The sequence below is a fragment of the Stigmatopora argus genome, chromosome 5 (assembly GCF_051989625.1).
Source record: "Stigmatopora argus isolate UIUO_Sarg chromosome 5, RoL_Sarg_1.0, whole genome shotgun sequence".
NCBI lineage: Eukaryota > Metazoa > Chordata > Actinopteri > Syngnathiformes > Syngnathidae > Stigmatopora > Stigmatopora argus.
In genome coordinates, this window is record NC_135391.1 from 6,217,501 (window position 1) to 6,235,220 (window position 17,720).

The 17,720-nt window shown below is 31.5% G+C and overlaps 1 protein-coding gene across 2 annotated transcripts in view; it reads right to left on the reverse strand.

The window, feature by feature from the left end:
- Positions 1-77: 77 nt before the first annotated feature.
- citb (citron rho-interacting serine/threonine kinase b) overlaps positions 78-17,720 on the reverse strand; it is a 38,727-nt gene continuing 21,084 nt past the window's right edge. For both annotated transcript variants that reach the window (XM_077601302.1, XM_077601300.1), the window contains 15 exons: positions 16,810-16,990; positions 16,555-16,643; positions 16,363-16,467; positions 16,100-16,269; positions 15,929-16,009; positions 15,698-15,833; positions 15,475-15,614; positions 15,303-15,395; positions 14,857-14,965; positions 1,683-1,811; positions 1,520-1,600; positions 1,364-1,442; positions 1,112-1,285; positions 381-660; positions 78-317 (listed from right to left, as the gene is read on the reverse strand). In XM_077601302.1, coding sequence (XP_077457428.1) covers positions 294-317; positions 381-660; positions 1,112-1,285; positions 1,364-1,442; positions 1,520-1,600; positions 1,683-1,811; positions 14,857-14,965; positions 15,303-15,395; positions 15,475-15,614; positions 15,698-15,833; positions 15,929-16,009; positions 16,100-16,269; positions 16,363-16,467; positions 16,555-16,643; positions 16,810-16,990 — 1,871 coding nt within the window. In that variant the 3' untranslated portion in view covers positions 78-293. The remainder of the gene's footprint in view (positions 318-380; positions 661-1,111; positions 1,286-1,363; positions 1,443-1,519; positions 1,601-1,682; positions 1,812-14,856; positions 14,966-15,302; positions 15,396-15,474; positions 15,615-15,697; positions 15,834-15,928; positions 16,010-16,099; positions 16,270-16,362; positions 16,468-16,554; positions 16,644-16,809; positions 16,991-17,720) is intronic.

Consider the following 17,720-nt stretch of genomic DNA (forward strand, 5'->3'; position numbering starts at 1 on the left):
CAAAACCATTTTTCCATCCTGTCCATGTGCAAAGTGTTCCAACCTGTTCCTCACCAACCCATCTTTACAAACTCGTTTTACAAAAAAATAGACTTTACTGGCCGACGTATTCCTTTTTATAAAAACTCCCCGTACTATTTACACTAGCGCCGACGACCTATCATAAAATAGATGCTCTTTGCGGGATCCCTGCCATCCAAAAGCACACGTGTTTGTGATCGAATGATGACGCGTGAGCGTACGGTTACGGGCATCAACGGCTGAGTATCAGTCGGGTGGGGGTCAGCGACCGATCACACTGATGACTGGTCCCACACCTGCGAGACAAATGAGAGAGTGAAAGATGGACATACCTTGGAGGTGAGGGAAGAGACTGGTACCTTGTTAACGGGAGCCAACTGCGTTCGAACGGAACCGGCCACCAGTCGGTTGTTGTCTCCGAATCGTCCGGGCGACCTCTCCCTGCGGCCGTCGAGCACCCTGCCCGGCGACTTCTCCCGGTCCAAGGGGCGAGCCGGCGACTTGTCTCGCCGGAACTCGGTGCGTCCCTCTCGGTAGCGGTGGGGGGTGCTGGGTTCCCGGTGGAGACCCTCGTGGCCCGAGCTTAAGCGCTTGGTGATGTGCTCCGAGTAGGTTGGGGGACCCCGTTTGCTGGGACTCCTGCAAAATGACAGCAGAGACAGTTAGAGTAGCCTTGCCAGCAGATGGCGCTCTTGCTCAACTCAGAGCTTCTGAATCCTTGGAAAAAAACGTTTTGGATTTTCAATTATACCTCGTATATGTTGTTAATTTGTTTTATTAACGTTGTATAATCACAGCAATAGGAATCAAAAGGTGAGCATATTTTTTGGTACACGGTCGATTGGTCGTAGGTCTTTTGGTTGCCCGTTGTTGCGGTCCGGGCGACCAAAAGATGTCGACCAATCGACCCACATTATTTTTGCACTTGGCGTGTTTTGGGTTTTCGCGAACTTTGGCGTACACAGCGAAAGTCGGGGGGCGGGGGGATTAGTGCAGAATATTTCCACAGCATTCCCCCGTTTTTCGCGGTTTTGAACACATTGCAGTTTTTGAGTTTTCGCCAAATTTGACAGAATTCAAGCTGACTCACCCTCTGCTGGAGCCAGTCCTCTGCAGCTCCCCCGACTCCCGGATCAGACTGCCCTTACAACAGATGACCCGCAGTTTGTTCTGGTAAGACGAAGCCAGGTAAATGGCCCCGGAAGAGATAGCTGGGCCCAAATAGCGAGGGCTGGGAATATCCAGGTGGGCCAGCACCAAAGGACTGCAATGGCGAGCGACAGCACGCGTGTGAAATTGAGATCCCACGTCCACTTTGAAAAGCAATCAAAAGGTGTCTCACCCCAAAGCGGAGTGTCCCTGAACCTCGATGACGTCCAGTGAGTTGAAGTAGGTGACAAAAAGGTAAGGCTCCCTGTACGCTGTAGCACAGAAAAGGCCAAAATCAAAGCACTTTCCAGATAAGATGAACCATAACCAGGATTTACAGAGTATTCACCAAAGGACAAAGGCAGGCGGCTCCACTTGATGTCGTCGGTGCGGCTCCTCCGTCCGTACGTATCCACGAACACGCCGAACTCTGCCAGACGAGACGATTCGAAAGACCCGACTTTACTCCAAGGTTATCTTTGCAGAACCGAGATTTGTGCGAAAGCACGCACCGTGAAAACACAAGAGGTACTCCTCCTTCTGCACGCCGCTGGCCACTTGCGTGATGGCGATGGGGAAGCTGTGGGACGAGGCGGCGAACACGGCGGAGGCCAGCGACATGTCGTTCTTGTCCAGGAACTCTGAGGGAAAGCCGACACACAACAAAGATTGAAAGTTGCGGCGACCATGATTTTGACCCCAGGCACTATGGTAGGGGCCTACAGCATACTGTTGTATAGTAATGTTTTCTTTAAAAAACAACCATGTATATATAGTAAGGGTTTTTTTCATTAACAATGACCATTTATAGCAAGGCTATTTTTTTATTAAAATTGACGATGTATACAAAGGCTTTTTTTCACTAAAATGACCATGTATAGTAAAGCTTTTTTTCATAAAAAATGACCATGTATTTTAAGGTTTTTTGTCATTAAAAAATGACCATGTACAGTAAGGCTTCTTTTCACGAAAAAAAGACCGTGTATAGTAGGCTTTTTTCATTAAAAATGACCATGTATAGTAAGGCTTTTTTCCATTAAAAATGACCATGTATAGTATGGCTTTTTTTCATAAAAATTGACCATGTATATTGAGGCTTTTAAAAAAAAAAAACGACCATTTATAGTAAGGCTTTTTTCTTTTAAAAAAACAACATAGTATAGTAAAGGCTTTTGTGTTGTTGAAAAAAACAACCATGTATAGTAAGGCTTTTTTCTTAAAAAACGACCATGAATAGTAAGGTTTAAAAAAAAAAAAAACATGTATAGTAAGGCTTTTCTTTTAAAAAACGGCATAGTATAGTAAGTTTTTTTCTTAAAAAAACAACATAGTATACTAAGGCTTTTTTCTTTAAAAAAACGACAGTATAGTAAGGGTTTTTTCTTTTTAAAAAACGACATTTATTTATATATTTATTCATGTATTTATTTATTAACTTACTTTTACCTATCTATTTATGTCTAAAATGCCTTTCCTATTCCTGCATCCTCACCCTCTTACTACTGTGACAACAAAATTTCCCGAATACGGGATGAATAAAGTTATCCAATCCAATCCAATAGTAAGGCTTTTTTCTTTAAAAAACGACATAGTATAGTAAGGCTTTTTTTTCTTAAAAAACGACATAGTATAGTAAGGCTTTTTTCTTTCAAAAACGACATCGTATAGTAAGGCTTTTTTCTTAAAAAAAACGACATAGTATAGTAAGGCTTTTTTCTTAAAAAAAAACGACATAGTATAGTAAGGCTTTTTTCTTTAAAAAACGACATAGTATAGTAAGGCTTTTTTTCTTAAAAAACGACATAGTATAGTAAGGCTTTTTTCTTTAAAAAACGACATAGTATAGTAAGGCTTTTTTTCTTAAAAAACGACATAGTATAGTAAAGCTTTTTTTCTTAAAAAACGACATACTATAGTAAGGTTTTTTTCTTTAAAAAACGACATAGTATAGTAAGGCTTTCAAAAAAAACAACCATGTATATAGTAAGGCTTTTTTCTTTAAAAAACGACATAGTATAGTAAGGCTTTTTTCTTTAAAAAACGACATAGTATAGTAAGGCTTTTTTCTTTAAAAAACGACATAGTATAGTAAGGCTTTTTTCTTTAAAAAACGACATAGTATAGTAAGGCTTTTTTCTTTAAAAAACGACATAGTATAGTAAGGCTTTTTTTCTTAAAAAACGACATAGTATAGTAAGGCTTTTTTCTTTAAAAAAACGACATAGTATAGTAAGGGTTTTTTCTTTAAAAAAACGACATAGTATAGTAAGGGTTTTTTCTTTAAAAAACGACATAGTATAGTAAGGCTTTTTTTCTTAAAAAACGACATAGTATAGTAAGGCTTTTTTTCTTAAAAAACGACATAGTATAGTAAGGCTTTTTTTCTTAAAAAACGACATAGTATAGTAAGGCTTTTTTTCTTAAAAAACAACATAGTATAGTAAGGCTTTTTTCTTTAAAAAACGACATAGTATAGTAAGGCTTTTTTTCTTAAAAAACGACATAGTATAGTAAAGCTTTTTTTCTTAAAAAACGACATACTATAGTAAGGTTTTTTTCTTTAAAAAACGACATAGTATAGTAAGGCTTTCAAAAAAAAACAACCATGTATATAGTAAGGCTTTTTTCTTAAAAAAAAGACATAGTATAGTAAGGCTTTTTTTCTTAAAAAACGACATAGTATAGTAAGGTTTTTTTCTTTAAAAAACGACATAGTATAGTAAGGCTTTTTTCTTTAAAAAACGACATAGTATAGTAAGGCTTTTTTCTTTAAAAAACGACATAGTATAGTAAGGCTTTTTTCTTTAAAAAACGACATAGTATAGTAAGGCTTTTTTCTTTAAAAAACGACATAGTATAGTAAGGCTTTTTTCTTTAAAAAACGACATAGTATAGTAAGGCTTTTTTCTTTAAAAAACGACATAGTATAGTAAGGCTTTTTTCTTAAAAAAATGACATAGTATAGTAAGGCTTTTTTCTTTAAAAAACGACAAAGTATAGTAAGGCTTTTTTCTTGAAAAAAAGACATAGTATAGTAAGGCTTTTTTCTTTAAAAACGACATAGTATAGTAAGGCTTTCAAAAAAAAAAAAACCATGTATATAGTAAGGCTTTTTTCTTTAAAAAAACGACATAGTATAGTAAGGCTTTTTTTCTTAAGAAACGACATAGTATAGTAAGGCTTTTTTTCTTTAAAAAACGACATAGTATAGTAAGGCTTTTTTCTTTAAAAAAACGACATAGTATAGTAAGGCTTTTTTCTTTAAAAAACGACATAGTATAGTAAGGCTTTTTTCTTTAAAAAATGACATAGTATAGTAAGGCTTTTTTCTTTAAAAAACGACATAGTATAGTAAGGCTTTTTTCTTTAAAAAACGACATAGTATAGTAAGGCTTTTTTCTTTAAAAAACGACATAGTATAGTAAGGCTTTCAAAAAAAAACAACCATGTATATAGTAAGGCTTTTTTCTTTAAAAAAACGACATAGTATAGTAAGGCTTTTTTTCTTAAAAAACGACATAGTATAGTAAGGTTTTTTTCTTTAAAAAACGACATAGTATAGTAAGGCTTTTTTCTTTAAAAAACGACATAGTATAGTAAGGCTTTTTTCTTTAAAAAACGACATAGTATAGTAAGGCTTTTTTTCTTAAAAAACGACATAGTATAGTAAGGCTTTTTTTCTTAAAAAACGACATAGTATAGTAAGGCTTTTTTCTTTAAAAAAAACGACATAGTATAGTAAGGCTTTTTTCTTTAAAAAAACGACATAGTATAGTAAGGGTTTTTTCTTTAAAAAACGACATAGTATAGTAAGGCTTTTTTTCTTAAAAAACGACATAGTATAGTAAGGCTTTTTTTCTTAAAAAACGACATAGTATAGTAAGGCTTTTTTCTTTAAAAAACGACATAGTATAGTAAGGCTTTTTTTCTTAAAAAACAACATAGTATAGTAAGGCTTTTTTCTTTAAAAAACGACATAGTATAGTAAGGCTTTTTTTCTTAAAAAACGACATTGTATAGTAAAGCTTTTTTTCTTAAAAAACGACATAGTATAGTAAGGCTTTCAAAAAAAAACAACCATGTATATAGTAAGGCTTTTTTCTTAAAAAAAAGACATAGTATAGTGAGGCTTTTTTTCTTAAAAAACGACATAGTATAGTAAGGTTTTTTTCTTTAAAAAACGACATAGTATAGTAAGGCTTTTTTCTTTAAAAAACGACATAGTATAGTAAGGCTTTTTTTCTTAAAAAACGACATAGTATAGTAAGGCTTTTTTTCTTAAAAAACGACATAGTATAGTAAGGCTTTTTTCTTTAAAAAAAACGACATAGTATAGTAAGGCTTTTTTCTTTAAAAAAACGACATAGTATAGTAAGGGTTTTTTCTTTAAAAAACGACATAGTATAGTAAGGCTTTTTTTCTTAAAAAACGACATAGTATAGTAAGGCTTTTTTTCTTAAAAAACGACATAGTATAGTAAGGCTTTTTTCTTTAAAAAACGACATAGTATAGTAAGGCTTTTTTTCTTAAAAAACAACATAGTATAGTAAGGCTTTTTTCTTTAAAAAACGACATAGTATAGTAAGGCTTTTTTTCTTAAAAAACGACATTGTATAGTAAAGCTTTTTTTCTTAAAAAACGACATAGTATAGTAAGGCTTTCAAAAAAAAACAACCATGTATATAGTAAGGCTTTTTTCTTAAAAAAAAGACATAGTATAGTGAGGCTTTTTTTCTTAAAAAACGACATAGTATAGTAAGGTTTTTTTCTTTAAAAAACGACATAGTATAGTAAGGCTTTTTTCTTTAAAAAACGACATAGTATAGTAAGGCTTTTTTCTTTAAAAAACGACATAGTATAGTAAGGCTTTTTTCTTTAAAAAACGACATAGTATAGTAAGGCTTTTTTCTTTAAAAAACGACATAGTATAGTAAGGCTTTTTTCTTTAAAAAACGACATAGTATAGTAAGGCTTTTTTCTTTAAAAAACGACATAGTATAGTAAGGCTTTTTTCTTAAAAAAATGACATAGTATAGTAAGGCTTTTTTCTTTAAAAAACGACATAGTATAGTAAGGCTTTTTTCTTGAAAAAAAGACATAGTATAGTAAGGCTTTTTTCTTTAAAAACGACATAGTATAGTAAGGCTTTCAAAAAAAAAAACCATGTATATAGTAAGGCTTTTTTCTTTAAAAAAACAACATAGTATAGTAAGGCTTTTTTTCTTAAGAAACGACATAGTATAGTAAGGCTTTTTTTCTTTAAAAAACGACATAGTATAGTAAGGCTTTTTTCTTTAAAAAAACGACATAGTATAGTAAGGCTTTTTTCTTTAAAAAACGACATAGTATAGTAAGGCTTTTTTCTTTAAAAAATGACATAGTATAGTAAGGCTTTTTTCTTTAAAAAACGACATAGTATAGTAAGGCTTTTTTCTTTAAAAAACGACATAGTATAGTAAGGCTTTTTTCTTTGAAAAACGACATAGTATAGTAAGGCTTTCAAAAAAAAACAACCATGTATATAGTAAGGCTTTTTTCTTTAAAAAAACGACATAGTATAGTAAGGCTTTTTTTCTTAAAAAACGACATAGTATAGTAAGGTTTTTTTCTTTAAAAAACGACATAGTATAGTAAGGCTTTTTTCTTTAAAAAACGACATAGTATAGTAAGGCTTTTTTCTTTAAAAAACGACATAGTATAGTAAGGCTTTTTTCTTTAAAAAACGACATAGTATAGTAAGGCTTTTTTCTTTAAAAAACGACATAGTATAGTAAGGCTTTTTTCTTTAAAAAACGACATAGTATAGTAAGGCTTTTTTCTTTAAAAAACGACATAGTATAGTAAGGCTTTTTTCTTTAAAAAACGACATAGTATAGTAAGGCTTTTTTTCTTAAAAAACGACATAGTATAGTAAGGCTTTTTTCTTTAAAAAAAACCACATAGTATAGTAAGGCTTTTTTCTTTAAAAAAACGACATAGTATAGTAAGGCTTTTTTCTTTAAAAAACGACATAGTATAGTAAGGCTTTTTTTCTTAAAAAACGACATAGTATAGTAAGGCTTTTTTTCTTAAAAAACGACATAGTATAGTAAGGCTTTTTTCTTTAAAAAACGACATAGTATAGTAAGGCTTTTTTTCTTAAAAAACAACATAGTATAGTAAGGCTTTTTTCTTTAAAAAACGACATAGTATAGTAAGGCTTTTTTTCTTAAAAAACGACATAGTATAGTAAAGCTTTTTTTCTTAAAAAACGACATACTATAGTAAGGTTTTTTTCTTTAAAAAACGACATAGTATAGTAAGGCTTTCAAAAAAAAACAACCATGTATATAGTAAGGCTTTTTTCTTAAAAAAAAGACATAGTATAGTAAGGCTTTTTTTCTTAAAAAACGACATAGTATAGTAAGGTTTTTTTCTTTAAAAAACGACATAGTATAGTAAGGTTTTTTTCTTTAAAAAACGACATAGTATAGTAAGGCTTTTTTCTTTAAAAAACGACATAGTATAGTAAGGCTTTTTTCTTTAAAAAACGACATAGTATAGTAAGGCTTTTTTCTTTAAAAAACGACATAGTATAGTAAGGCTTTTTTCTTTAAAAAACGACATAGTATAGTAAGGCTTTTTTCTTTAAAAAATGACATAGTATAGTAAGGCTTTTTTCTTAAAAAAATGACATAGTATAGTAAGGCTTTTTTCTTTAAAAAACGACATAGTATAGTAAGGCTTTTTTCTTGAAAAAAAGACATAGTATAGTAAGGCTTTTTTCTTTAAAAACGACATAGTATAGTAAGGCTTTCAAAAAAAAAACATGTATATAGTAAGGCTTTTTTCTTTAAAAAAACGACATAGTATAGTAAGGCTTTTTTTCTTAAGAAACGACATAGTATAGTAAGGCTTTTTTTCTTTAAAAAAACGACATAGTATAGTAAAGCTTTTTTCTTTAAAAAATGACATAGTATAGTAAGGCTTTTTTCTTTAAAAAACGACATAGTATAGTAAGGCTTTTTTCCTTAAAAAACGACATAGTATAGTAAGGCTTTTTTCTTTAAAAAATGACATAGTATAGTAAGGCTTTTTTTCTTAAAAAACGACATAGTATATATAGTAAGGCTTTTTTCTTTAAAAAAACGACATAGTATAGTAAGGCTTTTTTTCTTAAAAAACGACATAGAATAGTAAGGCTTTTTTTCTTAAAAAACGACATAGTATAGTAAGGCTTTTTTTTTAAAAACGACATAGTATAGTAAGGCTTTTTTTCTTAAAAAACGACATAGTATAGTAGGCTTTTTTTCTTAAAAAACGACATAGTATAGTAAGGCTTTTTTTCTTAAAAAACGACAGTATAGTAAGGCTTTTTCTTAAAAAAAACGACATAGTATAGTAAGGCTTTTTTCTTTAAAAAACGACATAGTATAGTAAGGCTTTTTTCTTTAAAAAACGACATAGTATAGTAAGGCTTTTTTCTTTAAAAAACGACATAGTATAGTAAGGCTTTTTTCTTAAAAAAATGACATAGTATAGTAAGGCTTTTTTCTTTAAAAAACGACATAGTATAGTAAGGCTTTTTTCTTGAAAAAAAGACATAGTATAGTAAGGCTTTTTTCTTTAAAAAACGACATAGTATAGTAAGGCTTTCAAAAAAAAAAACCATGTATATAGTAAGGCTTTTTTCTTTAAAAAAACAACATAGTATAGTAAGGCTTTTTTTCTTAAGAAACGACATAGTATAGTAAGGCTTTTTTTCTTTAAAAAACGACATAGTATAGTAAGGCTTTTTTCTTTAAAAAAACGACATAGTATAGTAAGGCTTTTTTCTTTAAAAAACGACATAGTATAGTAAGGCTTTCAAAAAAAAACAACCATGTATATAGTAAGGCTTTTTTCTTAAAAAAAAGACATAGTATAGTAAGGCTTTTTTTCTTAAAAAACGACATAGTATAGTAAGGTTTTTTTCTTTAAAAAACGACATAGTATAGTAAGGCTTTTTTCTTTAAAAAACGACATAGTATAGTAAGGCTTTTTTCTTTAAAAAACGACATAGTATAGTAAGGCTTTTTTCTTTAAAAAACGACATAGTATAGTAAGGCTTTTTTCTTTAAAAAACGACATAGTATAGTAAGGCTTTTTTCTTTAAAAAACGACATAGTATAGTAAGGCTTTTTTCTTTAAAAAACGACATAGTATAGTAAGGCTTTTTTCTTAAAAAAATGACATAGTATAGTAAGGCTTTTTTCTTTAAAAAACGACATAGTATAGTAAGGCTTTTTTCTTGAAAAAAAGACATAGTATAGTAAGGCTTTTTTCTTTAAAAACGACATAGTATAGTAAGGCTTTCAAAAAAAAAAACCATGTATATAGTAAGGCTTTTTTCTTTAAAAAAACAACATAGTATAGTAAGGCTTTTTTTCTTAAGAAACGACATAGTATAGTAAGGCTTTTTTTCTTTAAAAAACGACATAGTATAGTAAGGCTTTTTTCTTTAAAAAAACGACATAGTATAGTAAGGCTTTTTTCTTTAAAAAACGACATAGTATAGTAAGGCTTTTTTCTTTAAAAAATGACATAGTATAGTAAGGCTTTTTTCTTTAAAAAACGACATAGTATAGTAAGGCTTTTTTCTTTAAAAAACGACATAGTATAGTAAGGCTTTTTTCTTTGAAAAACGACATAGTATAGTAAGGCTTTCAAAAAAAAACAACCATGTATATAGTAAGGCTTTTTTCTTTAAAAAAACGACATAGTATAGTAAGGCTTTTTTTCTTAAAAAACGACATAGTATAGTAAGGTTTTTTTCTTTAAAAAACGACATAGTATAGTAAGGCTTTTTTCTTTAAAAAACGACATAGTATAGTAAGGCTTTTTTCTTTAAAAAACGACATAGTATAGTAAGGCTTTTTTCTTTAAAAAACGACATAGTATAGTAAGGCTTTTTTCTTTAAAAAACGACATAGTATAGTAAGGCTTTTTTCTTTAAAAAACGACATAGTATAGTAAGGCTTTTTTCTTTAAAAAACGACATAGTATAGTAAGGCTTTTTTCTTTAAAAAACGACATAGTATAGTAAGGCTTTTTTTCTTAAAAAACGACATAGTATAGTAAGGCTTTTTTCTTTAAAAAAAACCACATAGTATAGTAAGGCTTTTTTCTTTAAAAAAACGACATAGTATAGTAAGGCTTTTTTCTTTAAAAAACGACATAGTATAGTAAGGCTTTTTTTCTTAAAAAACGACATAGTATAGTAAGGCTTTTTTTCTTAAAAAACGACATAGTATAGTAAGGCTTTTTTCTTTAAAAAACGACATAGTATAGTAAGGCTTTTTTTCTTAAAAAACAACATAGTATAGTAAGGCTTTTTTCTTTAAAAAACGACATAGTATAGTAAGGCTTTTTTTCTTAAAAAACGACATAGTATAGTAAAGCTTTTTTTCTTAAAAAACGACATACTATAGTAAGGTTTTTTTCTTTAAAAAACGACATAGTATAGTAAGGCTTTCAAAAAAAAACAACCATGTATATAGTAAGGCTTTTTTCTTAAAAAAAAGACATAGTATAGTAAGGCTTTTTTTCTTAAAAAACGACATAGTATAGTAAGGTTTTTTTCTTTAAAAAACGACATAGTATAGTAAGGCTTTTTTCTTTAAAAAACGACATAGTATAGTAAGGCTTTTTTCTTTAAAAAACAACATAGTATAGTAAGGCTTTTTTCTTTAAAAAACGACATAGTATAGTAAGGCTTTTTTCTTTAAAAAACGACATAGTATTGTAAGGCTTTTTTCTTTAAAAAACGACATAGTATAGTAAGGCTTTTTTCTTTAAAAAACGACATAGTATAGCAAGGCTTTTTTCTTAAAAAAATGACATAGTATAGTAAGGCTTTTTTCTTTAAAAAACGACATAGTATAGTAAGGCTTTTTTCTTGAAAAAAAGACATAGTATAGTAAGGCTTTTTTCTTTAAAAACGACATAGTATAGTAAGGCTTTCAAAAAAAAAACATGTATATAGTAAGGCTTTTTTCTTTAAAAAAACGACATAGTATAGTAAGGCTTTTTTTCTTAAGAAACGACATAGTATAGTAAGGCTTTTTTTCTTTAAAAAACGACATAGTATAGTAAAGCTTTTTTCTTTAAAAAATGACATAGTATAGTAAGGCTTTTTTCTTTAAAAAACGACATAGTATAGTAAGGCTTTTTTCCTTAAAAAACGACATAGTATAGTAAGGCTTTTTTCCTTAAAAAACGACATAGTATAGTAAGGCTTTTTTCTTTAAAAAATGACATAGTATAGTAAGGCTTTTTTTCTTAAAAAACGACATAGTATATATAGTAAGGCTTTTTTCTTTAAAAAAACGACATAGTATAGTAAGGCTTTTTTTCTTAAAAAACGACATAGAATAGTAAGGCTTTTTTTCTTAAAAAACGACATAGTATAGTAAGGCTTTTTTTTTAAAAACGACATAGTATAGTAAGGCTTTTTTTCTTAAAAAACGACATAGTATAGTAGGCTTTTTTTCTTAAAAAACGACATAGTATAGTAAGGCTTTTTTTCTTAAAAAACGACAGTATAGTAAGGCTTTTTCTTAAAAAAAACGACATAGTATAGTAAGGCTTTTTTCTTTAAAAAACGACATAGTATAGTAAGGCTTTTTTCTTTAAAAAACGACATAGTATAGTAAGGCTTTTTTCTTTAAAAAACGACATAGTATAGTAAGGCTTTTTTCTTTAAAAAACGACATAGTATAGTAAGGCTTTTTTTCTTAAAAAACGACATAGTATAGTAAGGCTTTTTTCTTTAAAAAAAACCACATAGTATAGTAAGGCTTTTTTCTTTAAAAAAACGACATAGTATAGTAAGGCTTTTTTCTTTAAAAAACGACATAGTATAGTAAGGCTTTTTTTCTTAAAAAACGACATAGTATAGTAAGGCTTTTTTTCTTAAAAAACGACATAGTATAGTAAGGCTTTTTTCTTTAAAAAACGACATAGTATAGTAAGGCTTTTTTTCTTAAAAAACAACATAGTATAGTAAGGCTTTTTTCTTTAAAAAACGACATAGTATAGTAAGGCTTTTTTTCTTAAAAAACGACATAGTATAGTAAAGCTTTTTTTCTTAAAAAACGACATACTATAGTAAGGTTTTTTTCTTTAAAAAACGACATAGTATAGTAAGGCTTTCAAAAAAAAACAACCATGTATATAGTAAGGCTTTTTTCTTAAAAAAAAGACATAGTATAGTAAGGCTTTTTTTCTTAAAAAACGACATAGTATAGTAAGGTTTTTTTCTTTAAAAAACGACATAGTATAGTAAGGCTTTTTTCTTTAAAAAACGACATAGTATAGTAAGGCTTTTTTCTTTAAAAAACAACATAGTATAGTAAGGCTTTTTTCTTTAAAAAACGACATAGTATAGTAAGGCTTTTTTCTTTAAAAAACGACATAGTATTGTAAGGCTTTTTTCTTTAAAAAACGACATAGTATAGTAAGGCTTTTTTCTTTAAAAAACGACATAGTATAGCAAGGCTTTTTTCTTAAAAAAATGACATAGTATAGTAAGGCTTTTTTCTTTAAAAAACGACATAGTATAGTAAGGCTTTTTTCTTGAAAAAAAGACATAGTATAGTAAGGCTTTTTTCTTTAAAAACGACATAGTATAGTAAGGCTTTCAAAAAAAAAACATGTATATAGTAAGGCTTTTTTCTTTAAAAAAACGACATAGTATAGTAAGGCTTTTTTTCTTAAGAAACGACATAGTATAGTAAGGCTTTTTTTCTTTAAAAAACGACATAGTATAGTAAAGCTTTTTTCTTTAAAAAATGACATAGTATAGTAAGGCTTTTTTCTTTAAAAAACGACATAGTATAGTAAGGCTTTTTTCCTTAAAAAACGACATAGTATAGTAAGGCTTTTTTCCTTAAAAAACGACATAGTATAGTAAGGCTTTTTTCTTTAAAAAATGACATAGTATAGTAAGGCTTTTTTTCTTAAAAAACGACATAGTATATATAGTAAGGCTTTTTTCTTTAAAAAAACGACATAGTATAGTAAGGCTTTTTTTCTTAAAAAACGACATAGAATAGTAAGGCTTTTTTTCTTAAAAAACGACATAGTATAGTAAGGCTTTTTTTTTAAAAACGACATAGTATAGTAAGGCTTTTTTTCTTAAAAAACGACATAGTATAGTAGGCTTTTTTTCTTAAAAAACGACATAGTATAGTAAGGCTTTTTTTCTTAAAAAACGACAGTATAGTAAGGCTTTTTCTTAAAAAAAACGACATAGTATAGTAAGGCTTTTTTCTTTAAAAAACGACATAGTATAGTAAGGCTTTTTTCTTTAAAAAAACGACATAGTATAGTAAGGCTTTTTTTCTTAAAAAACGACATAGTATAGTAAGGCTTTTTTTCTTAAAAAACGACATAGTATAATAGGGCTTTTTTCTTTAAAAAACGACATAGTATAGTAAGGCTTTTTTCTTTAAAAAACGACATAGTATAGTAAGGCTTTTTTCTTTAAAAAACGACATAGTATAGTAAGGCTTTTTTTCTTAAAAAACGACATAGTATAGTAAGGCTTTTTTCTTAAAAAAAACGACATAGTATAGTAAGGCTTTTTTCTTAAAAAAAACGACATAGTATAGTAAGGCTTTTTTCTTAAAAAAAACGACATAGTATAGTAAGGCTTTTTTCTTTAAAAAACGACATAGTATAGTAAGGCTTTTTTTTCTTAAAAAACGACATAGTATAGTAAGGCTTTTTTTCTTAAAAAACGACATAGTATAGTAAGGCTTTTTTTCTTAAAAAACGACATAGAATAGTAAGGCTTTTTTCTTTAAAAAACGACATAGTATAGTAAGGCTTTTTTTCTTAAAAAACAACATAGTATAGTAAGGCTTTTTTTCTTAAAAAACGACATAGTATAGTAAGGCTTTTTTCTTTAAAAAACGACATAGTATAGTAAGGCTTTTTTCTTTAAAAAACGACATAGTATAGTAAGGCTTTTTTTCTTAAAAAACGACATAGTATAGTAAGGCTTTTTTTCTTAAAAAACGACATAGTATAGTAAGGCTTTTTTTCTTAAAAAACGACATAGTATAATAGGGCTTTTTTCTTTAAAAAACGACATAGTATAGTAAGGCTTTTTTCTTTAAAAAACGACATAGTATAGTAAGGCTTTTTTTCTTAAAAAACGACATAGTATAGTAAGGCTTTTTTCTTTAAAAAAAACTACATAGTATATTATATTAAACGACGACCATGTATAGTAAGGCTTTTTTTTTTAAACGACCATGTATATTAAGGCTTTTTTTTCATTAAAAACGACCATGTGTAGGCTTTTTTTTCTTTGAACAAATGACCATGTATAATAAAGCATTTTGCTTTTAAAATGACCATGTAAAGAAAGGTTTTTTTTCTTTAAAAATGACCATGTATAGTAAGGCTTTTTCTTTAAAAAATGACCATGTATAATAAAGCTTTTTACTTTAAATAATGACCATGTACAATAAGTCTTTTTGTCTTAAAAAAATGACCATGTATACTCTAGCCATACTGTGTTTGTGGTATGTTTTAAATATTTCTGATGCTGATGTCTTTTTCGGGAACTAAATGCTAAATCTTACAAAGCTTTAAAGGGCAAAAGATTATTTTTGGCAGCATGAAAAATTCTCAAGTCCATAAAGTCGAAAACTGTACCTTCGAGTACAAACTGCTTCATCTCGATCTCATAAAACTTGTTAGTCCCGAGGATGATGCTGTAGCTCGTTAGGTGGATGCAGCTACACGGCTCCAGAGTTTCAATTTCCTATGAAACAATCACAATTTTACACTATAAAAGCATTTTTGAAGATCCACCCTAAAATATGCCTCCCCAACCAATTGCCAGTTGAGTATTTAAAAGGATACAAATTTCATTTAGATGTAAAATGATTGAACAACCTTCACCCGCATGTGTGTTTATTGTCCAATCATGGGACTCTTGCAAAAATTGTGATGTGATAATTAACCACATACAGAAAAATCTGTTTTATTTTGGTCTGGAGCAAACAAAGTAAGCAAACTACGGACTTTCCTGGTGTGACTTTAGCGGCTGTAAAAACCATAAGGAGGAATTTTCAACCATGCGAGGTATCGAGTATCACCTTGCGAATGCAGTATTTGCCGAGGTTATCATTGTAGCGCAGAATGGTGATCTTGTTGGGCATTGCGGCACAAATACAGGAACCGTTGTCTATCTGCGAAGACGACCAGAAGAAGCTCGCCCGACTTTCCAGCGGCAATTCTCCAGTTGGCGCACTTTGCGAGAAATCTTACTCTGCCGGCAGCAAACAGATGGCATCCTTTCACCGTCTCGAAGATATACGGCACCAGTTCGGACTGGGTGGGCAGGTGGCACTGGGCCAAGGACTGCTTCACCCTCTTGATCTCCACCAGGCACAACGCTCTCTCGTCCCCTGCCGTGGAGAAACGTTCGCGTGTCGAGTCAAGCTAAAATGCCCAAATTGGGAAAATTCCAAACACCTTGGCGGGTTCTCACCGGCGATCATCAGCAATTTCTCCATCTCCTTAATGATGGTGATCTGAAAGACTGATCCCAGGCCAGGAATGTGAGTCAAGGAGTTCTTGATCACATTGAGGGCATACAAACCTTCCTCAGAGCCCACCAGAACTATCTAGAACCCCGGGCAAGAGCGTGCTATCACCTTGCGAGGTTTTGATCCAAATTTTGAGGAGAGTAGAATCAAGATGTGAGAGCGTTTTTACTTACCTGATCTGTAAGCGGAAGAGTACAGTTGATGTCAAGTCTGTCGTCGCCTTCAAGCTTCAAAAGGGAGTTTCCCAAGAGTTTCTAAAGCAATTAGCATTACAGTGTGAGAGATGGAAGAGATGGCAACGATAAATTGTGTCAACAATCAGACTAAAGCCGAGAGATACTGACTGCGTCGGTCTCGGCCTTCTCCCGAGAGACTCGACCCGCAGCCACGACCGATTCCATGAGCGCTACCCAACGCTGCTTCTCTGGGAAACTGGGAGCCATGAAATAAATGGATTGGCCGGGCCAGCAAGGACTGTGGCAACGAGACTCTAGCTTCAGTACATATGGAACATCTGTTAAGGAAAGATGACAACTTCGTTTTAATTGGATAAATCCTTCCTAGGTAATTGCTCTATAGTACGAGAATTATTCTTATTGGAACATACCCGATTTGGCTGTGTTGGGTAGCTCCGTGGCCCCTACGGCTCCGTGAACCTCGACCTCGCCATCAGACATGCACAAGTCAAACTCCTCCAGCGGTTTGAGGGAATCTGAGTTAAGATAAGTTAAGGTGCCAAAATCAAGCACAATGAAAGAGAGTCATCCAAAAGGCATTTGAGGTTCAAATTAGAAGTGACCTTCTCTGGGTTCCAGCTCATAGACGGACACTTTTGTTCCATCCAGGACCATGTATTTCCTCTCCCAGCTTTGGCCTCGCTTTCCGTTTCTGCAAAAGAAGTAGCATCAATTTTCATTTTAAAATAGGCTCCTTCAAGAAATCAAACAAGGTGTTACGTGGAAGTTTTTCTGTTAGTTATAAATGTTTCCATTCATTTGTTGTGTTATCCTTTCTATTTTTTAAGGCCGTGTGTGCGTTAGCAAGCGCAGTTAACCTTGGCTGCTTCATCCATCCCTCCATGTGCGCGTGACCGCTGGCGTCTTTGTGCTGGCCCGACGAGGAGTTGCCTTTCTCCCGACACGAGCCGTCGGACAAATGCAGGGAGCAATCGCTGGACATGCCGCACGTTGCCGAAAGGGACGGCGAGCATTTGGGATGGCAGAGGGCGTGACATTCTGACGGGGACATAATAGCACAAAAGCACAAATGCCATGAGAACATGTACTGAGTCATAGTATTACATTGCCAAAATGTTAAAAAATAATAATAATAAAAAATACAGAACTTGTTAATGCAGTGCAGTGGATTTAAAATAAGGTTGTTTGAACATTTAACTCAGTCAACCTTTCACATACCACTAAGAGGAGCCAGCTACTACAACTACAACTACTCCTACAACTACCACTACTACTCCTGCTACTCCAACTACTACTACTCCTGCTACTCCAACTACTACTACTACTACTACTACTACTCCTGCTACTCCAATTACTACTGCTACTCCTGCTACTCCTGCTACTCCAACTACTACTCCTGCTACTCCAACTACTACTCCTGCTACTCCAACTACTACTCCTGCTACTCCAACTACTACTCCTGCTACTCCAACTACTACTCCTGCTACTCCAACTACTACTCCTGCTACTCCAACTCCTACTCCAACTCCTACTCCAACTACTACTCCTGCTACTCCAACTCCTACTACAACTCCTACTACAACTCCTACTCCTACTCCAACTCCTACTCCTACTCCTCCTACTACTCCTCCTACTCCTACTCCTCCTACTACTCCTCCTACAGCTCCTACTACTACTCCTACAGCTCCTACTACTACAACTACAACTACAACAACTACAACTACAACTACTACTACCGTTGGTACTCATACCACACTCTATGGGATTC